The 23,091-nt window shown below is 37.9% G+C and overlaps 1 protein-coding gene across 1 annotated transcript; it reads left to right on the forward strand.

Moving 5' to 3' along the window:
- Positions 1 to 509: 509 nt before the first annotated feature.
- On the forward strand, positions 510 to 21,183 carry HEPACAM2 (HEPACAM family member 2; the record flags this gene model as incomplete). Its single annotated transcript, XM_080338518.1, has 9 exons — positions 510 to 579; positions 6,172 to 6,522; positions 7,467 to 7,751; positions 13,627 to 13,923; positions 17,395 to 17,520; positions 17,607 to 17,631; positions 17,731 to 17,768; positions 19,074 to 19,147; positions 21,067 to 21,183. 9 exons carry the CDS (start codon positions 510 to 512, stop codon positions 21,181 to 21,183), a joined length of 1,383 nt encoding a protein of 460 aa, XP_080194644.1.
- Positions 21,184 to 23,091: the final 1,908 nt, after the last annotated feature.

The raw sequence follows: 23,091 nt of genomic DNA on the forward strand, positions 1-23,091 counted from the left end.
AGGGAAGTACTAGAAAAAAAAGATAAGCAAGGCTCTTTAATAGCTGTTGAATATTTTTTATAATAGAAAAGGAGAAGCTGTCAAAGGAAAAGATCTGATAAAATCTTCTGAATATGACTTTGAAATAAGCAGAACCATGTAACAGCACTGTATTTTCTATGAAACTGTAACTAAAGAATGTTAATACCTAAATATCATAGTACATTAGGTGCTTTCACTTTTTAATTCAATGAACTTTGTATTCTGTGCCTCATTTGTTATATTCTGTGTCATTTGCTGTGACTGCCGGGGAAGGGTTACCATAAAGTCAGAGGCAATGAAGATGGGTGCTCATCTAACAGGTGCTCCACTCCCTTTGTTCTTTGTATACACATATTCAAATCACATAAGGCAGGGGACAGGACAGGGCCTGTTAACTCACTGCTGATTTCCCTGGCAAATAAACCAGCAGCTGCGGGTCCAAGCTCTGGCTTAGCACTGAGAAGAAGGTGGGATTTGCATGGTACAGGATGCTTTCATGGAGCCCTTTAGCCAACTTCTTTTGGGACTTACAGTGCAAAATATATTTTCTGCTTGTAGGTAAGAAACTGTGAATTATATTTGATAGTCACTGTGGAAACGTGGGTTAGTTTTATACTCCTACATTTCAAGATATTTCTCTTCTATTGTCAGATGTTTTTATTTCAAGAAAGCAACCTAAAAGTTTTTAATCAGATAGTGTCCCCTTGTTTTATGAGTGGAGCTATAAACTTTTAGCAACTGACAAAAAATGTGCTAATCAAAATCTGTATATAAAATGTGGGCATTGATGACATATATATTGTCATATTAATATATGCATTATGCATTCTTTTTAAAAGTAAGCCTGGACAGATTCTCAACCAAAGTCTATACAGAAGCTGTTACACATTTCTTCTAAAATGCATTGTGTTGAGACACTTCTGATACATTATTTTTCAGTTCATTATGATGCCTTACAGTTAATAGGGAAAATTGTACATAAAATTTAAAAGTACATGGTATTAAAACATAATCAAACTTTCAATCGCCTGAATAATATCTTCCCATTAATAGTACATTTGTTTATCTGGGTGCAGTTTTCATAAGTATATATTTGTTACGCATGCAGTTGATAAAAAGTAGAGGTTCTATGCACTTTGACAGGAATATCCTGTAATCAAATGTTAGATAAACTTATATTTCTACAAACTCTAGTAGTTCGCTTTTTCTGTACTTATTTGTTTTTGTAAAAATCAACATAGGGAATATATGATATTACAGAGGTAGTGCTTTCTCGTTCATGTGTAAGGACAATTTTTCTTTTATCTGCTTTGTGAACTTCATATACGATCACCTATTTTCCTTAATTTTGAGCTAAATACTTTGTCAAGAGTTTTGGGTTCATAACAATTACAGTTTTATATGAAATTTATTGGATTTCTTCTTTAAAAATGAAAACCCCGGTTGAGAAAAAACACAGTGAATATGCACTTTATCTACATCACAACTTTACTGGATGCTTTTTATGAAAATCCTGCAAGAGATATTGGTGTGGCAGCAGAGTGCTTTGGAGTATGTGTTTGTTCCCCAGGAAGTCTCATTGTATACCCTTAGTGAGACGCACACATTTCCTACCATGGGACATGTACAGCTTATACTTTATATCATGACAGGCATCAGACGCATTGGAGGCACGACACAAAGCCTACTGAAGACGTTGACCTCAGAAACTAAAATTAGGTCCAATAACAAAGCTCAATGGAACTTGTTCTTGGGCAAAAATCCCAAAGTAGGGAAGAGCCTGCCTGAGTCTCCAGTGATGTAAATGGAGGTGTAGGGATTGCAGATTCCCTGGTCTGTTGTATCTGGTTTGTTTCAGAAATGAACATATTTGCAACACTCTCGTGAAAGGCAGTCGAGAATCCAAACTCACTTTGACAAGGAGATGTGCATGTTAAATTCAGAGAATGATAAAACCTCGCTAAGCAGGTTTCAGTTTATGCCATAAACTCGAAAGTTATGTCATAGTTTTTTATTTAAACTAAAGCTGCAGCCCTTGTTTTATGTCAACAATGATTCTGTTGTGCTTGCTAATACTGGTGATAGCAAAATGAGATGGAAGCAAAGCACAGATCACTGAGCTCCAAATGGAGGTCGTTTTGGTACAACTCTTACAGTCATTATACAAAAACTAGTTTTCAGAATTCTATTGTCTTGGAAAAATGTGCATTTTATTTAGAAAACTATAGAGATAGGCTTAAATTGTGTAGAATTTTTGCCTGATGACAATGAAGTAAGAATTTGGCACATTGGCTTGATTTCACTGTTAACAATTCAAGGATTAATTGTAACAGTCTTCAGTTTTAATTAAAAAAAAAAAAAATGAAATTAGTCTAATAGAATAGAATCATTGAACCATTTAAGTTGGAAAAAACCCTTAAGATCATAGAGTCCAACCATTAACCTAATTAACCTAACTAACCCACCACTAAAACAAGTTCCTAAGTGCCACATGTACATGTCTTTTAAACACCTCCAGGGATGGTGACTAACCTGCTTCCCTGGGCAGCCTGTTCCAATGCTTGATAATCCTTTTGGTGAAGAAAAAGCCCTTTTGGTGAAGAATATTCCAGACTGCAAAAGATTTGATCACTGCTAAAGACAGAAGTCTCCCAGCACTGCTCCTGTAAGACCCTTCCCTTCAGCAGAGCACCATTATCTAACACCTTTGAGCCTCCTGCCTTGGCCTGGCCCTGCTGGCCACCGAGGAGCTCCTGAGTGCTGAGATGAGCATGATTTCATGCCACAAAATCACCCAGCAGACCTAGAGGGAGCAGCAAAAAGCTGCAGTCGCCCAAAGTCACTCCTGAACAGATTCCAGAGGAAAGCAGGGTCTTGCCCTCACCACCTCTGGTCTTTGCTAAAAGATTTTCCGGAACTGCAGATCAAAATGTCCTTCCAAGCTATCAAATGAAGCTGCTTTTCCCTGTGAATCAAGTGGAACAAAGTTAATGTACAGTTTCTATTCCCACAATTTTTTAACTGACAAGAAATTGAATTTTCCAGCCACAATTCTCTTACTGTATGGTGGTCCTTTCTGCAGTGGTGGTCCCAGTTATCCTAATGCTCACTAGACCTGCTTGTTTTTTGCTAATTTTGTGCACAACCAGGTCTGTGCGAAATATTATTTGTTATACATATTTTATGATTTCACTGCAGCTGTTAACTGGCTTCTTGTCCTACAGCACAATTGCTTACTGACAGCTAAATAAACTCAAAAATTGAACAATGTCATGCCTAAAGAATGAGGAAGGATATGGACAGATCTTTTAATTGATCATTTACAGATCTCCCAGTATTTGACAGATGTTCTTTACTTTATTCAAGGAAATTTAAAAATTAATTTGAAGGGCTACATGAAATACATTTCCAACATGAAATATTTTGTGAGGGATTTTACTGAGGAATTGTGTGCTTTTTTTCAAATGGACAACAGCTGTTTAAACCTGATCTCTATTTTAAGCTTCACAGGGAGGAAATTCACCTCTGAGAAATGTTACGACAACCAGCAAAACTAATCTCGCATTAACCAGAGTCTAGCGAGTCCCTGGGAGTTGTGCAGAGCTGGAAAACAGTGCAAGACCAACAGGCCACAAGTATTATGAAATAGGGTTGGGGAGGAGGCTCCAATTTGATGTGCTTCAGCCATTTCAGGTTTTTTTCTTCTCAAAAAAGCTAAACGTAAATTTCTCTGTCCTGCATATGCCCCACTTAAGCCTCTTCATATTTTTTCTACTCTCTTCCTCCTCTTTTGTCCCATTCTTCTCCTGTCTCAGCTGACTCGGACTGTCCTCTCCACCTCAGTGTCCATGCAACCTGAAGTCCTCTGCCCGTGTCCTCTTTTGCCCCTGATAAGGTCAGTTTGCCGGGCTTTCTGTCAAATGATTTCCCTGTCTTTATACACATCACCCCTCTGGTGTTCTGCCACGGTTCCCTTTGCTTTCCCTGCCGCACCTGCAGAAGTGCTGCCAGATGTCTTCTCTAGTTGAGGATACCTTGCTCTGCTTTATGAAAAGTGAAGCCAGCCATGAAATTACTTTTTTGGGGCAGACTTTGAAGCTGGTTTTGTATTCAGTATAAAACTCACTAGTTCCTGAATGGATAGAATATAACCAGAGATTTGTTAGCAATAGAGTGTTCTCCTGAAATACAGTTAGTATCTCACCAATGGTTTTCACCTTCAGCAGCATGGACAAGACTGCTGGCAACCCACCAGCCGGACACCTCTCACACCATCTCTGCTCTGCTAATTTTCATGCCCTTCCAGAGTACCTCTAACATTAATTACTGGCATTACAGATTGCCATGATGCATCTCTTACCCTCACCCCATTTTTGTGTCCCTACCCTGATCCCCAGTGACAGTTTTCTTCACGATTAGCTCAAGTGGCAAACAGCTCTGCAGTGAAACTTGAAGATTCTTACCCAAAAGACATATACAGATACCATCTTGTGCTATTCAATTGATAGTTTCATCTTTTCCTGCTGTATAACCTAGGAAATGAGACACAAATGAAGCTTTAGCAATTTATTTATGTCATAAAGACAAATGCTATGAAGGTAGGAAATTCAAGAAACAAAGTTATCTCTGCCTTGTATTAAACTTCAATAGCACAGTCATACTTTTCACACACAGCTCCCTTTGTGCCCCCTTTCTAGGTAGGGAGTATATGTACTTCAACTGGAGAGTTAAATTTTTGTTACAGGCACTGGGAAGTGTGTCAAGAATCACAGAGTAATAGAATACCAGGTTGGAAGGGACCTCACGGGTCACCTGGTCCAAAGATGTTCCATAGCAGGGATGGAACAGATGGTGCATGGTGGAAGCATTGCAGGCTGCCCTGGGCAGTGCATCCTCTCTGTGTTTCCAGTGTGCTCTTATGCAATGGTAGACAGTTTACTTAAATCATGGGTTTTACATGCCCTTACGAATAAGAGGTTGCTTTTTCCCTTGGGTTTTGACTTAGCACTCACAGAGTGGTTTTTAGCAATATTGAGCACTCAAAGCTGAGCAATCAAACCTGCAACTGAAGTCAATAAGAGTTGCATCTTGAACATACTAAAATCTGTTTATGTGTATTTTGAAAAATCCAGTCCTTAATACTTCAAGTTGATCATCCAAAATGAGTGGGTGTTTTTGCTGTTAATTTTATCTGGGCTTAAATTCCTCATCTGTAAAGTTGTATCTATTGTAATGGTGCTATGAAATCAATTGATTAATGTCAGCGCTTTACATAATTGCTATTCTTGTTTGTGCTGTGGAAAAGTTCACGTGGAAATTGATCATTCAGTCCTAAGAGTAAAGTTTTGATAATGGTCTATAAATCTTATCTCATGCCAACACAATGATAAATTATTCAAAAATAATATATGGGAAAGCTGATGATTAACTAAGGAGTGGTCTTTTTGCACCCTAACAGAGGCAGGATTCTTGGAGAACATGATTAATCATGTGGCTGAAAATTTTGCTTTTCTGCATATCAACAGCAAACCTTATTTCTGTTCTTGCTGAAAACTGGAATATTTGACTTTTGCCAAGTTTAGTAACATTTCTTGAATTTAGTCATACATGTACAGTGTAGGCAGCAATAAGAACTATATATCATTTTAAACAGACAAATTCATGGAAGTGATGCTTATTAGATTCTCTGTCAGTTTCTCAGCAGAACTGGCAAAATAACACTAAGAAATTTGTCCCTAGCTAAACCTATGCAGAAAAAAAATATCCTAAAAATTGAGTTTGCGATCCAAGGCTGTTAGACAGTATAAGACATAGAAATTTGGAATATTTAAAAGGGAAAATATTTTAAACATTAAGGTAAATACACATTTTCTCTTTTGTCAAACTTTCAACAGTAAATGATTCTCTGCCCAGAAATCACAAAAGTCCTTCCCTTGACTTTTCACATATTTTAAGGCTGGAGCTCTGCAGCTATATGCACTTTCGCTGAGGTCAGTATTTGCCCCTTTCTTACTTGAAATATGAGTTATAACCATACAAAAAAGTGTAAACTTTAACTTTGTGAGATTTTCTCTGTGAGAATTTCTCATTTGAGTTTTCCTAGGTTTCCAAGTGTGCTTTGTATTTATCTGTTCTTTGTTTTTCATACAGGTATTTGTTCTGCCTTAAAGTTGACGGTACCGTCTCATACCATCCATGGCATTGAAGGGCAACCACTCCATCTTACTGTTGACTACGATTTCAATGCTACAGCTTCTGAAATCCAGATAATTTGGCTTTTTGAGAGGCCCCAAAGTAATCCAAAATACTTGCTTGGCTCTGTAAATCAAACAGTAGTTCCAGACTTGGAATACCAGCACAAGTTTACCCTTACACCACCAAATGCATCTTTGATGATCAATCCATTGCATATCAGTGATGAGGGCAATTATATTGTAAAAATCAATGTCCGTGGAAATGGGACGATAGCTGCCAGTCAAAAGATTCAAGTAGCTGTTGATGGTAAGTTAGTAAAATATAGCATCTTCATTGTGTAAATAAAATTGCAATGGTTTTGAAGTACTGGTTCTTCGTATCCAATTACAATAGTGTATAATTTAATGCAACCATACATTAATAAATACCAACAATTAAGTTGTGTTGTTTTCTGCTGCTGCAGGAGGGAATACTAAAATATGTCATCTTTAAACAAAATTAATATACTTACTAATGTTTCTGCATCATAAGTAAAAAATCGGAGAGGTATAGTAACCAATAATAATATAAAATTAGACAAACTTCTAAAAAATAATGTTTCATAAGGCTCTGCTGTGCTATCATTCCTTCAGATAGTCTTTTCCATGCACAACTCTGCCTTTACCTTCTGTAACTATTAAAGAGGAGTCATTGACTTTCGCCAGTGATCATGTCTGTAAAAGAAGCCCAGATCTGCAGTCCTGAAATACTGAAGTTCTCTCTTTGTACTCTACTCCTTGTAGTGGGGACAGGGGGCGAAAAAAAGGTAGAAAGAATGATCTAAAAGAATGACAAAAGGCTACTGTAATTTCTGGATTATACAGAGGGAGGCTGGTAACTGTTAGGCTGGGAATAATGACACCCTGATGTGACAAAGTTGTAGCTGCCGTTTAAATCCCATAGCCATCCCAGTTTGCAGCCATCCTCATGACCGGATCGGCAGTGTATTTCAGTGGTGCCCAGTGTCAGCCAAGCTGAGGCAGCCACATGCTGTGGGCAATGTTTCATTTAAGTACTAGAACAACTCTTACAGTCACCAGCTGAGAATATGGCATTATTTTTCAACCTTTAACCACATTTAATAAGTAAAATTTGAAGTCTGAGTACTTTCCATTGAGGCTCATGACTGCTATTTGTTTTATCTTGACAATGAAGGCTGTAATATACTGGCTCATCACTTTTACAACTCTTCATATCTCTTTATTTTACAGTTCCTGTCACAAAGCCAACTGTACATACTGAGCCATCTTCAGGGGTAGTGGAGTATGTAGGAAATATTACCCTAAAATGTTCTGTGGGTAAAGGTACAAGGCTCGTTTACCAATGGATGAAAAATGGGAAGCCTCTCCATGCCAGCCCTAATTACACCTTTTCCTCAAACAATGCCACACTTCTAATGGTTCCTGTTGTAAAAGAAGACATTGGGAATTACAGCTGTCTGGTGTCTAACCCTGTCAGTGCAATGGAAAGTGAGATAATTGCACCAACCATATATTGTGAGTATATTAAATATTCATAATTACCTTTGTATAAATGATCTGGTTGGAAAGAATGACCCTAACTATGGAAACAGGCAGAAAACATTTGAGTCAACATTGTATGTGAGCTTGCATTCAAAATGAGCTTGTTTGTAACAGCTTTAGCTTACAACAGTTTAAGAAAATGATACTTAATGTTATGTAGTTGTGAAGCTAAGTCTGAACAGCAAAATTAAAATAGCAACTTCAAGAAGTGCACAGTACAGACATCTTCATATCTGGAGGAGATAGGACTGAAAGGAAAAAAAAAACAGATGAGTATACATGAAAATATTGCTAAAAATCAAGACAGCAAACACTATCAAAAAGCTAAGTACAGGAAGTACCAGGCTGAAGGACTAGTGTTAGTGGTTTTCCTCAAGATCATTTCGAGTCCAGTCCTGTTTAATAATTTCATTAACAACATCAGCATAAAGACTGGGAGTATCTCAATGAATTTCACCCATGACATTAAACTAAGAGGACTGAAGACTTTGACAGAATAATAGAACTGGTATGAAATTCGCTAGTACAACAGAAATGAAATGCCCTTTTAGAGAATAAAAAACATGAACCTCTGCTGATAAGATGGAGATTGGGTGGGAAATAATGTAAGTAAGGTATTTCCAACAAGGAAGTAAGAGGAATAAAATACTAATGGCACACAGAAAATGAGAGCACATGTAGAATACCGTATGCTATTCCTGCATGTATCAGAGCAATGATCTCAAACTGTAAGAAACAGAACAGAAAGGAGAAGAGACCTGAGTCTGATTTAGCAAAATCAGAGCTGCAAGAAGTGTTTGCTTTCCACATCAAAAGGAAACATGAGGGAGCAAGAAGAGTTGCATAATGACCAACACTGGCAGAAGAACAGACCATAAGCTAGCCGGATATTTCGACTGGAAACAAATAGCAGAAAGGAAGAAACAGTGGATTAGTTGAGTTCATTAATTAAAGGAGTTGGAGGTAACGGAAGATTGGTTTAATCAACATTCAACAGTTATACTTTAAATCTTAGGGCACTCTCATTTTGTTCATTATTCCTCCTGTAATATCAACTCCCAGTGCCTCCAAGATCTGCAAGTAGTACATACTACCTGTGTGGCCTTGCCAGGCTCTAACACTCATGTCTTCAGGGGTTGAAGTGCCCTTTTCAGACAAGAGCTGAAATCAGACAGGTCAGGATCTACTTTGCCACCAGCCCTGTTCAGATATGACAAGTTTACCCAGTGGCACAGTGTGGATGGCACAGTGCAAGGTCTGGAACTGGAATCCTGTCCAGCCAAGGGCTGGTGCTCGCTTCTGCTTTTGCTGGGCTCTGGCAGCTTGCAGACAGCCCATGCCCTAGGCTTGGTCTGACTGCACTGCTAGCATATGCAGCAGCTACACCTCTTACTACATTATATTTTCCTCCTCCTCCTTTCGTCTCTGATTATCCTGTCTGCTACTTATTTATTTTTAATTATAGTTTGGAAGAATCAGATGGAGGGGTGTCTTGCATCTAAGACACACCTCTGATACTGCCTAAATTAGCAAAGACTAACAAGGACATTCTTAAATGAGAGCTGATCTCTTAGGTGCTCTTATAAAATTGACAGCAATGCAGACATGAAGGAGCTGCTGCAAAAAGTCCTATACAGGGCAGATGTGACTTGAGCTTCCATTCATATTAGACAGAGGAATAATGATTAAATGGTCTACAAGAAAATAACTTGCACTGATGGAGTTATACCTTATCACTACCATAATAAACAAAAATATTTTTTTTCCTCAAGGTAGCACAGTTTTAAATGCCTGCTTTTCTACTGTCACACTCACAGCTCACTTAAGTACTTGAAGTGCTAAGAACAGGAGCTGTGTGTGTGAATGCTCTACCTCTACTGCTTTTCTCACTTTCATGAGCTACGAATGGGCTTTTCACACTTCTCTCTTCAAAGAATACCTACAAAAAATTTGGGGACACTGTATACATCGCCTTCTTACAATTCAATAAGACCAGGTCAGGCTAGAAAAATATCTGACACTGTTGCTACCTGTTGGACTGTTCTGTTGGTTTGTGGCACAGCCTCTTTGGCTTTGGCATTGGCATTTCTGACCCATTGCACACAGAACTGGCTCCAGAGCATTTCTGACTCTGATGGGTGTCTGGGACACTTGAACTGTCAAGGTGTGTGTCCTTTAGTCTCAGTTCTGGTACTGCTTCCTCCCTTCTCCTTCATTCAGCGACACGTATTTTCCAGCAAATTTGAAAAATCTTTCCAAGTTCTGAACTGAAAACCTGGTTTTGACCCATTATTTAGCAGAGCTTTAAAATCTCAGTTACTTCAGTGTCCACATTTCTGGAACCTTTTGCTGTCTGATTTTGATGTACAGCTCAAAAGACTTGTATGGCAACAAATTTGAGATTGAATTTTTCTCCACATGTGGAAATACTGTTGTAAGTAGTTGCATTTTCAGAATGTACTTTTTATTTCATGAGTACTGAAATTTTGTTTTGCACATAATTTAAAATATGAAAAGAAATATGAAGAGCAAACAATGCAATGCTGAAAGGCCACAATACTTACGCTACTGTTCATATCCAAGTTAGTGATGAGAGTTGGGGTTTTCCTTCCTGAGCTACACTAAGTCAAATAATTTGGTCCAGCCTCTGCCTGCAGAGGTAGTTTGTCTCCCAGCTCCCGGTTGTCAATACCAATGTAGAACAGCCCCCGGGATCTCTGTGTGCCATATGTCATTGCTGCGGAGGAGTTGCTGGGGGCGATAAAAAGAAAAAGTCACTCACAGTAAATACCTGCCATCTGCTTGGAAACTGCAACAGTCTCGTGGTAATAGGAGCAGTTGGAAATATTCCCACAGAGAAGTAAATTGTTACTCAGAACAGGTGATTTATTATTTTACAAGTCATTTAGTTAACTGGCTTTACTGAGACAAGAGGTAGATTTCGGCTGGGAACAATACTGGAAAGGAGAAGTATAGCTGAGGGACCCATGAAGGCTGTCACTGTGGTTTTTCACTGAGAATCGAAAGTGGTTTCTTCTTCATTCCTCATTAATATTATTCTGTTTCTCCACTAGCTGTGATGATAATGCACCCCAGAATATGCCTCTTGCAGTAGTGTGACCCAGAAACAATTTATTTCAAGACTGGAAGAAGCTGCTGTCACAGAGGCTACAGCAGAAACTGCTGTACTGTGCTGATGGAGTTGAATTTAGTAGACCAAGTGGGATTTTCTCCCTTGGGACCTCCCAAAGCTATGATGTATTTTGTCCTAGAGTGGAAAAGGTTAATTACCTGCTTTTCTGAATCATCCTGTAAGCTGTGCGTATCCCTGTGTATGCACCCAGTGTTTAGGGATCTCAGTGATGTACACAATGCCCAGGAGAGGCAAAAGACTGATCCAGGTGAAGCAGAAGGGTTACCCGATGCTTGTGTTGACTTCATCAATGCCACTTCTCAGACCTTGCAATAGTTGACTGTTATTTCTAAAGAAAAGCTTTCTTTTTTTTTTTCAAACATACTTCCCCAGTCAGTGTGTGTCAGTGTTTTTATAATGTGTGGGGATTTTTTATTTGCAGCTTCCATACGAGAGTGTAGTTATGTTGTTAGTGTTATCTGTCTATGCTGCACTGTTATGATACTGATAGAAAAAGCAGAACTCAATTCTGATTATTTTGCAGACTATGGCAAATCTCCCACTATAGTGAGGGTGTGCAGAGACCAGTCAGCTATTCTTACCATTAATCTCTGTTTCCGTGCATCAAAGGTTATATGATCAGTCAAAATAAGAGCTAATTCTTCTAAGAAAGAAGACCTGGATAAGAAGAACCACCGTATTTCTCTTTAAAGTAAAAAATTGTGTTCCTGCCTATAAATGGTGTGTGAGGGGTTTTACTTTCATCTCTGAAAAAAGTTCAATACATCCCTCTCCTTTCCCATCTGAAGAAAAGAGAAGTAAATACCTATAACAGGCGATGCACCATGAGACGCTGGTGTTCTGGGAGGGCTCCTGGACCACAGGAATGTGCAGCCCAAGTGAGGTCGGCCAGGCCAAAGCGGTGGTGATAAGCCTGTAGTTCCCAGAAATGCTCATCACAAGGTCAGCTCTTGGATACAGTAAAGGAACTGACTCGGGAGCTGCAGAGCCTGTGAAGAAGCAGATCAACATCTACAGTTAAATGCCTCTATTCTTCGCAGTGGCCCCTGCCATGGAAGTGGGAGCAGCATCAATTCTTGCTGAAGTGAAACCGTGTTGCATTTCCCAAGTAAATATTGTGCATGATGTTGGGCCTTCCTTAAAATGAGACTGAAAAAGACTTACTGCTAAGAAATAAGTAGAGAAAATTAAAAGTTTGACAAGTTTGCGTTGTGAAATATGGACATTCACTTAAACATTGACTAAACTGGCGGTCATGGTGTGATAGTCTACATTCTTTCATCTGAGCCTTCACAAATAGAGAAAAAAAAACCCCAGAGGCACAAACAAAATGGCCTATTTCATGCTGCATGCTGCTTGCCTGTGTGTTCTTGAAGAATAAATTAGTCTCATTAAAAAGGCAGATAATTAGTAGAAGTGTGCCTGTCAGAGGAAGGTCTAACATCAGCCTGAACTTCCTGATGAGAAATAGAGTCTGAGTGTGCCAGTGTGCCGCTGCATACAGTAGGGAATTTCACATTCAAACCCAGCTACATCATCTTAATGCTTCCAGACGACTATAAGAAGGTGGAAATATTATGTGATTGCACTGTCTACAATGGGCATAATATTGACTTATCTGACTTCCGTGTGAGGCACTTGTCAGCAGCTTTACTGAACTTTGGGGATCTTACCAAAAAGATGTGTCCTGCTCATTCTGCATATTTTCTTCTTTTGGCTTCTGTCAGTATTAGGTCTCTGCATTTTTGATTATGCATGTAATTCCTCAGAGAATTAGTAACATTAAAATGATTAGTGCTTTTGACTGGAAAAAGTAATTTAATAAGGCATATTTTGATTATTATAATCTCTACATTAATTTCTATACTGAGATCCCTGTAAAAATAGATTTTAACATGTGAAGATATAAGCACCACAGGATCTCAAATGATCTATTAAAAATAGCATGGGAAATATTCTTATCATATTTAAATAAATTGTTTTGCTTCTCAGTTTCCTATTTCCCTAAAAATACTTAGCTACTCACTTTTCTGAGTAACGAACACATGAGTATTGAATAATATATGCCTCTTATAATCATATTCAGAAACAGCACTTTCTTTCAACCCAAGGGATTATAAAGAAACAGAAATGTTGAAATAGTAGTAGCCTACTGAAGTGCGGGGAAGGTTGAAGTTTATTTTAGTAGTCATTTATGGAGAATGTTTTCTGAAGTTATCTAAGGCACACCCCACTCTTTATTGTACCTCTAGGGTAGTTCCCCAAATAACTATTATACTGCAAATATTACAGTGAATGTTTGTATATTTCGAGGGTAATTTGTTTACTTTTTAATGTGCAGAGAAATTATTTATGCCAGTAAGTTTGACACTTAAGTAGAAAGGGTCAAATATGCTCCTCCAACTGTTTTCCGTTTTTGTTCTTTCTCTCACACTGAGCAATGCACAGATCTACGTATTTTGCCTAAGCAGTGATTAGATCAATATTAAGTGGATGTAGTGTGAGATAAATCTAGTACGATCAAGCTATGGAACTGAAAGCCTTTTAATTGAAATTATTGAATCCAATGCCAACCATTCGAAAGGCTAGTCTAACTTAAAAATTCCAAGTTTAGCTTCTATTTAAAGTTTAATTGTGTACTTTGAATTTAATTTTTATACTGTGGTGTCTTTTTTTTTTTTTTTTCCAACGCAGATGGACCTTACGGACTTCGAGTTAAATCAGATAAAGGTCTGAATGTAGGGGCGGTGTTTACAGTTGACATGGGGGAAGTTATACTCTTTGACTGCTCAGCAGATTCAAATCCACCAAATACTTACTCGTGGATTCAAAGGGCTGACAATACCACTCATGTAATCAAATACGGACCCCACCTGGAAGTTGTACCTGATAAAGTGGCCCAGAAGACAATAGATTACATGTGCCGTGCTTTCAACAACGTGACTGGAAAACGAGATGAAACTCACTTCACAGTCATTGTTACTTCTGTAGGTAAGAACATTGATTCATTGCTGTAACTCTAACGTGTGAGCAGAGTGTCAACCCCAGAAAAAGGAAATAGTTCTTAGAGAATATATATCAGAAGTGAGGTCTTCCTGACCATGTAGTAAAGGGATTTTTGCCATTCAACGGGATCTGGGTTTTACTCACAATGTGACACAGCCTTGGACAAGACACACTAAGATGCTGAAGTTTTGTAGGAGTTTTACACTAAAATATATTTGGCCATTTGGAACTTTATCCCTTGAGCAGAGAAACTTCCTATGTAGGCAGACGTCATCATGACCAAGTAGCCAGGCACAGTTATATGTCTCTTACTCTGTTTCTTACTTTTGCATTTAAAACTGATAAAGATTAATGGAGAGAATGATGCAGAAATCTGCTGAATGCCAAGATGGACCTTTCCTCCCAAGGGCAGATTTTGTCCAAGGCTCACTGTCCCATAGCTTTCAGGAGCAGTGAGCCCTGGGGCCACCAGGTGACCTAGTTCATGGAATAGTTTTGAGCATACATTGCTGACTAAAATAACCAGGCACAGACTCACAGCAATGAAGGTCTTTAATATTTTTCCAGTGTGGGTAGGTATTATAAGAACCTTAGTTTCCTGGACTATGTAATAATAATGTAAGATGTGATGATGCATGGTTTTATTAGAATCTGTTTACAAAAAAGATTTCACTGTCATATTTGTGAATCTATGGACTGACTGCTAGGTTCTGCTGAACGCACACCTTTATTTCTCACACCTTATAACCTCAATTCCTGTATCAGATTGCATTAAACAGCAACAAAGCAGGTTTTCAGAAAATCTCCAGAAGCATACAGCAAAAAACAAGATATTGAGGAAGTCTGATATCTCTTATTAACACGGATCGATACAAGTGTTTTGAGATAAGCAACGTATGCTATAATGTTCAACAAGATAGAATAGATTGCCTTCTAGAAAATCTAACAAAGCAATTTCACTTGTGCAGTACAAAGAGCTCAGCCATTTGTTAGTCGGATAAACAAGCAGAGCAGATGTCTGTTGCTCAGGCTGACTTATGGATTCATCGCAAATCCATGGCTTTGAGCTGGAATGAAGATGGGTTGCAATTTTAAAATGAGAATACTGCACTGTATAAACATTGTGGTCACTGGTGAAAGAAAATGCAATCAGAGCTATGTGTCGGTAGAAATAAACATGACATTTCTCCAGGAAGTTCATATAAGATATGATATATGTGTGAATATTCATCAGTAAGTGTTAAGAACTTCAGCTGAGATTTCCTTTCAAAGGCCAAAAAGAAGGGAAAACTGCACAGCTTTATGCATAGTTGCACTTAAAAACATACATGTCCTAATTACAGATATTTTACCTAAATAAAGCTTTTTAAAACATTTTATCCTGTTTATTTAAAAAGAATTAAATATCCATTTTGCCCTCTGTAGCCATTTTCTTCTTGATGAGTATTCATTTAGATAGTACTAATTCCAGATGTCAAGCTGACACTTTGCGATGCAGCACTGACTGTAAGACATATGAGTTCACACGAGGCTAAACCTGTGAGATCCTGCTCAGACTAAATTCTGGTTGCAATGAATTAAGCATAGTAAGCGAACACTATTATACCTTCTCCCTGTCCCCACAGTCCTAGATACAGAGCATGGACTGTGCCTTTCAAAATACTGGAAACCCCATTTTCAGCACTGACAGGAACTGTGATGTTTCAGAAGACCTTACACAACTTCACCACCTGAGGGACTGAAACTTACTTGTATGGTGCTATAAACAGCTACCTAATTCATACTAAAAATCATCAAGAAAACCATTATATCATAAGTTACAACTATATAAATAATTGCACTAAGCTGCTACCCAGTTTTAGCCAAGACTAGTTAGATTTTAAAATAAGAGGATATATCTCCTTATGTACAAAAGTCACTTCTCAGTTCTCGAGTCAGCGAGCGTGTTAAATGCACACAGAGCATATATTTGTTTTCTGCACTGGTATGCCCATGTAGAATATATTTAGTGAGTCAAAATTTGAAATTATTCATTTTAAATGATACTTTTAAGGACTCAGCTGATTCTCCAGCATTTGGGTTTGTGTTGTAGTTTTTTTGTTTGGTTGTTTTTTTCCAAGAAAAGCAGTATATTGAAGGAGCATGAAAGAACTTTCATGAAATAGCAGTGATTTATTTTCTCATATCTTTGGGATGCATCTGGTTCGAAATTCATATATTCGGGATTCATCTGGTTTGAAATCCACGTATTTAATCTTTGTGACAATCTTTGTGGCAACCAGCATAATGCCAGTGAATTATATGAAGGTGTAAGTAGATGTAAGAAATGCTAACTCTCTGCACAGGAATTCATCAAAGTACTGGAAGTACATCCAGCTAAATAATACACACTTGAATTGTATCAATAAAGTTGGCACTGACAAATATGAAGCATTAATTTACCTGCAGGGGTTGTGAATTTTAATGTAATGAAATTTTAAGAACCTTAAATTAAATGTAATGAAATGTTTAAGAAACCTTAAATTAAATGTAATGAAATTTTAAGAACCTTAGTTTACTGGACAATGTAATAATAATATAAGATGTGATGATGCATGGTTTTATTAGAATCTGTTTACAAAAAAGGTTTCACTGTCATATTTGTGAATCTATGGACTGACTGAACACACACCTTTATTTCTCACACCTTATAACCTCAATTTCTGTATCAGATTGCATTAAACAGCAACAAAGCAGGTTTTCAGAAAATCTCCAGAAGCATACAGCAAAAAACAAGATATTGAGGAAGTCTGATATCTCTTATTAATATGGATCAATACAAGTGGTTTGAGATAAGCAATGTATGCTATAATGTTCAACAAGATAGGTTCAATTAAACCTTTCTTAACCTTTCATTACATGAATTCAGCACGATTCAGAGCGAAAGGAGGAAACTAAGGGTGCACAAGAAACTATGTCTGACATTCCCTAACTTTCACTTCCCTGTCTTTGCAGATTCTATGCAAATATTTTCTGTGTGCTTTTGTGTATGTAATTATATACATACTGTGTTTGTGTTGTATCAGTAAATCCTGTTGGAAAACTGCTGCTAGTGCACATCTCAGCAAAAGACCCGAGCAAAGGAAAGAAATACTTTGGATATATTTAGACATCAATGCAAACAAACAAAATTTTTTGGCTTCTGATAAACAATCAGACTGTCAGTGACCTGAAAGATTCAGAAAAAATACAATAGTTCATTTATTCTCTCCTACTCTACGGCTCCTGCAGCTTGGACGGTTTCCCTCCCATCTAGCACAAACTGCTCACATAATTGTCACCTAATTTCTTAGTAATCTGGTGTCTCCACACCTAAAATTAGACTATTATTCTACGTCTTTGTGAAGCTCTAATTCATAGATTATGTTTATTGTACAGAACAAGAGAATAATACAGTACTCATCTTCTCTGTCACAGGATTGGAAAAGCTGGCCCAGGAAGGAAAATCTGTGTCATCTCTTGCAGTAATAACAGGAATTTCATTATTTTTGATCCTAGCTATGACTTTTTTGTTCATATGGAAAAGATATCAGCCACATAAAGGTACGTAAAAGTTAAGCACACTCCAGCTCTTCTGTTGGAGTATCAGAGCAAAAAGAATTATTTTTCTTTTTTTCTCTTGTTTTCAGTGATACAACGGAAGCTGCAGAGCAGGTACAAAAATAAATCATTCTTAGAGAATTACATTCTATCATATTAATTTTCTTTCCTTGGCTTGTAACGTCAAACTGAAAAACATTTTATGTTTCCTAGGCCAGAAGCTGATTACAGAAAGGCACAGACATTCTCAGGTAATGCTAATAAAACAAATATGAGCAGAAGGTCAAAATCCGTTCTTCAAAGAAATTAGCATCTCCACATACAAAAAGAAAGAAGGAAAGGAAGGGAAACGTGGTTTTAAATCTGGGTTGCACACCTACCTGTGTGTTAGCTTACTTAAGATAAAACCAAAATGACAACAGGTCAATGTGGCTTTAGCTCATGCCTGGAGTTCACAGCAGTATGTACTCCGTTATCTTGAATTCTATCTGTTAATCACCTACATTCTGCTGTTCTCACCAATGTGAAATAAATTAGTGTTATTATGGGATAGCCATGAGAGGTGATATGCCATAGAAGGATCGCATTTCTAAGTGTTCATGGCACCAACTGATGCCAAAATCATGAGATACTAATATGACATTACAGTATATATATTCTAGCCTCTACCGCACTCTGTGCTAACTTTCTTCGTGTCATGAGGACCCCATGTGTTTTTGTCACTGACTCTTTTCCCTCGACAATCCTTCCCACATTGTCCTGAGTAGGAGAGACTGGAGACCAGCTGCCCTTTGGAAGGGTAGCCCTTTTTTTCCTGTCTATTTATGCCGAAACATCAGAGCAGGCCATTAATCTGTGAGATGTGAGAGGACAGAGAAGGTAAGAAAAAGTCACTTGAGCACAGAGGGTCCTTCACCCCAGCAAGTGGTGCTGGAGGAGAGAATCTCAGCACTGCCTTTAGTGTTGCAGCCTTTGCTATGGAGTGATGCCCAAGAGACAACCAAGTGGCTCAGATCTCCTGGACAGTGGGAGGGTAGAGAAAGAGACTCCCACCCTAACTACAATTTGTATCTGAAGTAAATCCTAGATACAAATTGTCGACTGGTTGAATAATGCAGCACCTATTAGTGTTATGTTCCATTATTTTACTTTCAGCATCATAAAATATTCAGGTGCTGCTGTCTCACTACAGTGTAGATGTGCTCAGCTTACGGACTGGATCTCTTTTCCATGAGAAATGGAAGTAAATTGGTCTGTTTAGCCTTTTAGCTAAGAGAGCCCCGATTACTCTACTAAAAGCACTGCTGAGGTTAGCAAGAGGCTCCTCACTTGCTCCAAGGTGCTGGAGGCAGCCAAGCCCTGGGCACACGGCTGTGCACCTGCCCTGCTTTGCTCCAAGACAGCTTAGGAGCTGGGCAGGGAAGTGGTTTACAGCAGATCAAACAACCAATATTCTGATGTTTTAAAAATTAGGCCAAATTACTTTGCCAGGCATTATTTTCCAGGTTCATATTACATCTCAATACCTTTTTCATGTTTGTTTGTTCTAACTTTAGGACATCAAAGTGCTTTGGATGATTTTGGGATATATGAATTTGTCGCTATTCCTGATCTTGCCAGTGGTTCTAGGGTATGTGACTTCAAATCATAAATGCATGGGTTGTTTTCTATTTCTCAAGGTGTGCTAAATATCTGTACCAGAATCCTTCTGTCACTTTGCTTCTGTTGCTTTTTACAGATGTTTACATGTCACCATATTCATGGCTATTGTTTACCCAGTACTTGCTCTTTCTTTGCTGTGTTACTATTTCAGTACTTGTATCAACATGGTGCAGTAAGGAACAAACCAAGCTCTAAAGACAAAAATCTCAGTTCAGCTGCCCTGTATTAAAAGAATATTTACTAGTGATGGGTAGCACTGAACTACTTGCGTCACACAAGCAAATTAACTATTTTGATGTCATTTTGTCCCTTGGCCCTAATACTGCTGCTTCTGCAACATACAAATTCCAAAGTGCAGAAAAGCCTTGGGGGGTATTTAAAGTTCTCATTGTAAAAATATGCAAACGAAATCTCAGCTATATTTCACAATAATTATTTTGTTAGCTTCATGTATAGTGGGGTAGGACTTAAGCACAGGAATTTTGCTAGCAGAAGAAATCCTACTACATATGCTACTTCTCTGCATTGAGGCTTTGCTATCATTACTGTGTAGCAGCAGGAGATCATTCTGATGTGGTATAAAAGCACAAAGAAAAATGAGAAATAGGACCACAAAATTTAGGGACAATGGACTGAAACTGAGAGGAAGGAGAAGAAGCACTTTCTCTTTGCTAGGGAAAATTTCTGGGAATATAATTTACCTTTGAAGAGCATCAGTATGGTCAGGTAAGGGAGAGCTCTTAAGACGTGATCACACAGGGTCACAACAGTCACACCTGTTGTTACTGTGATTAGTTCTCCTAATACATGACGTATTAGCAAAAAACCAGTCATATATTTAAAAACCTTTTCTCTGCTGGGGTTAGATAATTGAAATAAACATTTCTAGTTCTAGAGTGCTTTTGTAAAGGTTAGTGGAGAGGATAGACTTTTAAAGCAGCAGAAATAAAAGGCTTTTAGAAAACAGAGGAGCTGAACTGTATCTGTGAATGTTCATAACCATAGGAGGCTTCTTAAGTATGGAGCTTGGGCTCTAAATCATCACAGTCTTAGGCACACTACAATATCCCTTAAGCTGATCATATCACAAAGTCACATTATTGCAGAACTGGGGCCTCAGTGGGTCAGGAGGGAGAGAGAGGTGACAAGGACACAAGGATGCATGTACAAACAATGAAATCTATTCTAATTTCCAGTACAATTTGAAGAAAAGGGAGAAACTCCACTGGTTTATATTCAGTTACTGAGATGTATGGCATTGCAGATAAAGTCAGCATTTGATCCACTGGTTCATTTTAGTTAGTTAGCATAAAAAGGGAAAAATAAGAAACCGGAGATAATGAAGAACTGGCAGTTGGGTACAGGCAGAAAGACCGAGAATTCCTTATAGGTGGGGAGTGTAGGTGTTGGGTTGACAAAAGAGCTGATTTGTATGCTTAACATACTGAATAATTTAGTTATTACTTCATCTATGGAAATTAATTTCAGTTCCCTCTCTTTCCTATGCTGGTAGGAGTTTTAAGCTGAACCCTTTCCCTGAATATTTTCTCCCTTTTTAATATCTATTATCCTGCTTCTCTCTTTACTAAATTTTCCTTCCTTCACTTGTGGTACACTCGTGTAAAACACTTGCTATAGTAAATGCAAGTGCTGCATCCTAAATCTTCTAAGATCTTAGTTGAATTTAAAACTGTTACTTGCCTTACTATAAATGTGATGAAAACTTACTCAAAATGAAATGTGAACTGATAGAGATGAACTGTTCAATCCACACACAAACCATTTATAGGGAAAAGTTAAAAAATGAGAAATTACATTATCAGTTTAATTTCTGTTGAATCTTTTCCCGCATGCACTCACAGTAGGAATACTCTTTGCTGCTTTTAGGTCTCAAGTCAATCTGTTCCTGGCTCTGACTTTGTCCCAGGCCAGGACATGCTTAGTACGGTTTATGAAGTTATTCATCATATTCCTGAGCAGCCACAACAAGACCATCAACAGTAAGTTAAAGCCTGAGCAGACTCATGTTGTAGCTTAAAGACAAATACTTTTGCTTCCAGAAAAATTTACATTTTGGTAGCAGGTGTTTGATTCCAGCAAGAGGAGTAAGGAAGGAAAACAGGTATAAGCTACGTCAATTCCTCCACCATTTCCTATCCTCACTTTTCCTCAAGGCTCCAGTCTGTTTTTTCATCATGCCAGTCTTGTCTAAGTGTGAAAAACAAAAGTTAAGATCTTGAAACGCTATTTCAAATGAAAATTCCCAGATGTTTTAAGAAGGTGGCTGTAGTTTCACAGCACTGAGACATCAGCGTTTCCCACTGAGCAGGTTAAGTCTTCAATCAAAGCAGTTTAATTGGCAGCACGGCTTCCAGGCTGCCAGCCTTGTGCCAAGTAGAGTTAGGGGTTTGTTTGCTGGGGTTTTTTTCAGTGTTGAAACTGGTCAACTGATCAGTGACCAGTGGTTGTTAAAATGGTCACTGAATACTAACAGATAATGCTTAGTTACCTGAGTAAGCAATCTCTTAATTTGTATCTTAACTAATTATTTAGAGCAAAAGAATTCTTATTCTGCAGTACCCTGGCTGGGAACTCCACAGAAACACTTTTGTTGAGTTGAATGCCAGAAAGAGCACAGCCCATTGTGCTTATGCAGTTAGTGTCTGGTAGTCCTGGTTTTGTTCAAATCACCTACTTCGTAGCACTTCTTGGCATAAGAAGAATGAATATACTGTAAAGTTTCTGTAATTGTGGCATAGCTGCCATAAATCTGTTCTGAATACCGATGGTCTTTCTTACAAATTAAGAACAGCACACAAGACTTTATTTGGTAACAAGCCTATTATATCACATTTTCCATCTTTTTATGATGTGTTCTGTTTCTTTTATGGTTGAAAAGGAAAACATGCACTCTTAGCAATATACTAATCAGTTGGCTGAGTAATCACAGTGTTTATGTGACTGCATTAGCATTCACTACTTACACTATAAAAAATTTTATTCAGGTTACATCTTCAACAGTGTGTCCAAATTATGTATGCAAGCACACAGCCATGCTTGTAAAAGCAAGCTGATCAGTGAGAAAGCAATAATGAATTACTAATGACATTTTTGTTCTGCTTGGAGGTACTCACTTTGAACCTTAAGATGTTTTTTTAAACCAGATGTGGAAAACAGCATTCATAAAGTACATCTTATTCTTCCTCTTCAAACTAAAAGTAACTTGAAATTTGTTACAGTTCAGATTTCAATTCAAACTTCACAAAACATATTCTGTATTTGTAAAGCACTCATTTGCATAAAACCATTTTGCTGCTCTTTTCATAGATCAAGATTTTTAAAAATAAATATAAAACCAAATTTTACTAATGAAAGCTGGTAAACATGATAATGGGCAAACTACTCATGTTAGAAAGACCATTTTCATGAATTTTCCAATTTCTGACCTGCCATGAAGGAGCACTCTGAGTGGTAAATGAATAAGGACAACTCAGTTGATACTGGTCCTCACAGCAGGATGCTTCAACATTCAGTATAAGGAAAAAAACCAAACCACCATAGAACAGGGAACATAGCTGGGAAAGTAATTCCATACTCCTGTAGTGCAAAGTAATGATCACTTGTGGATGGATCCCACAAACTTGGTATGCAGCCATCTGTACAGTAATCAGCAATGTTCATGGGGAAAACGGTACAGAACTTGCCTGCACTCTGTTTATGGCAGGAATTTCTCTTTGTGCAGAACAAAGTAACAGATGCTCTGGGAGCCAAACAGGTTTGTTGTTCAAGTGATTGTTTTAATCTTATTCCCAGTGGTTCTTGCTGGAACTGTAATTATTAATATATGTAATTATTAATTTATTAATATATGTAATTATTAATAACTGTTAATTATTAGAATTAACATGCAAA

Source organism: Nesoenas mayeri, assembly GCF_963082525.1.
Source record: "Nesoenas mayeri genome assembly, chromosome: 2".
Taxonomy (NCBI): Eukaryota; Metazoa; Chordata; class Aves; order Columbiformes; family Columbidae; genus Nesoenas; species Nesoenas mayeri.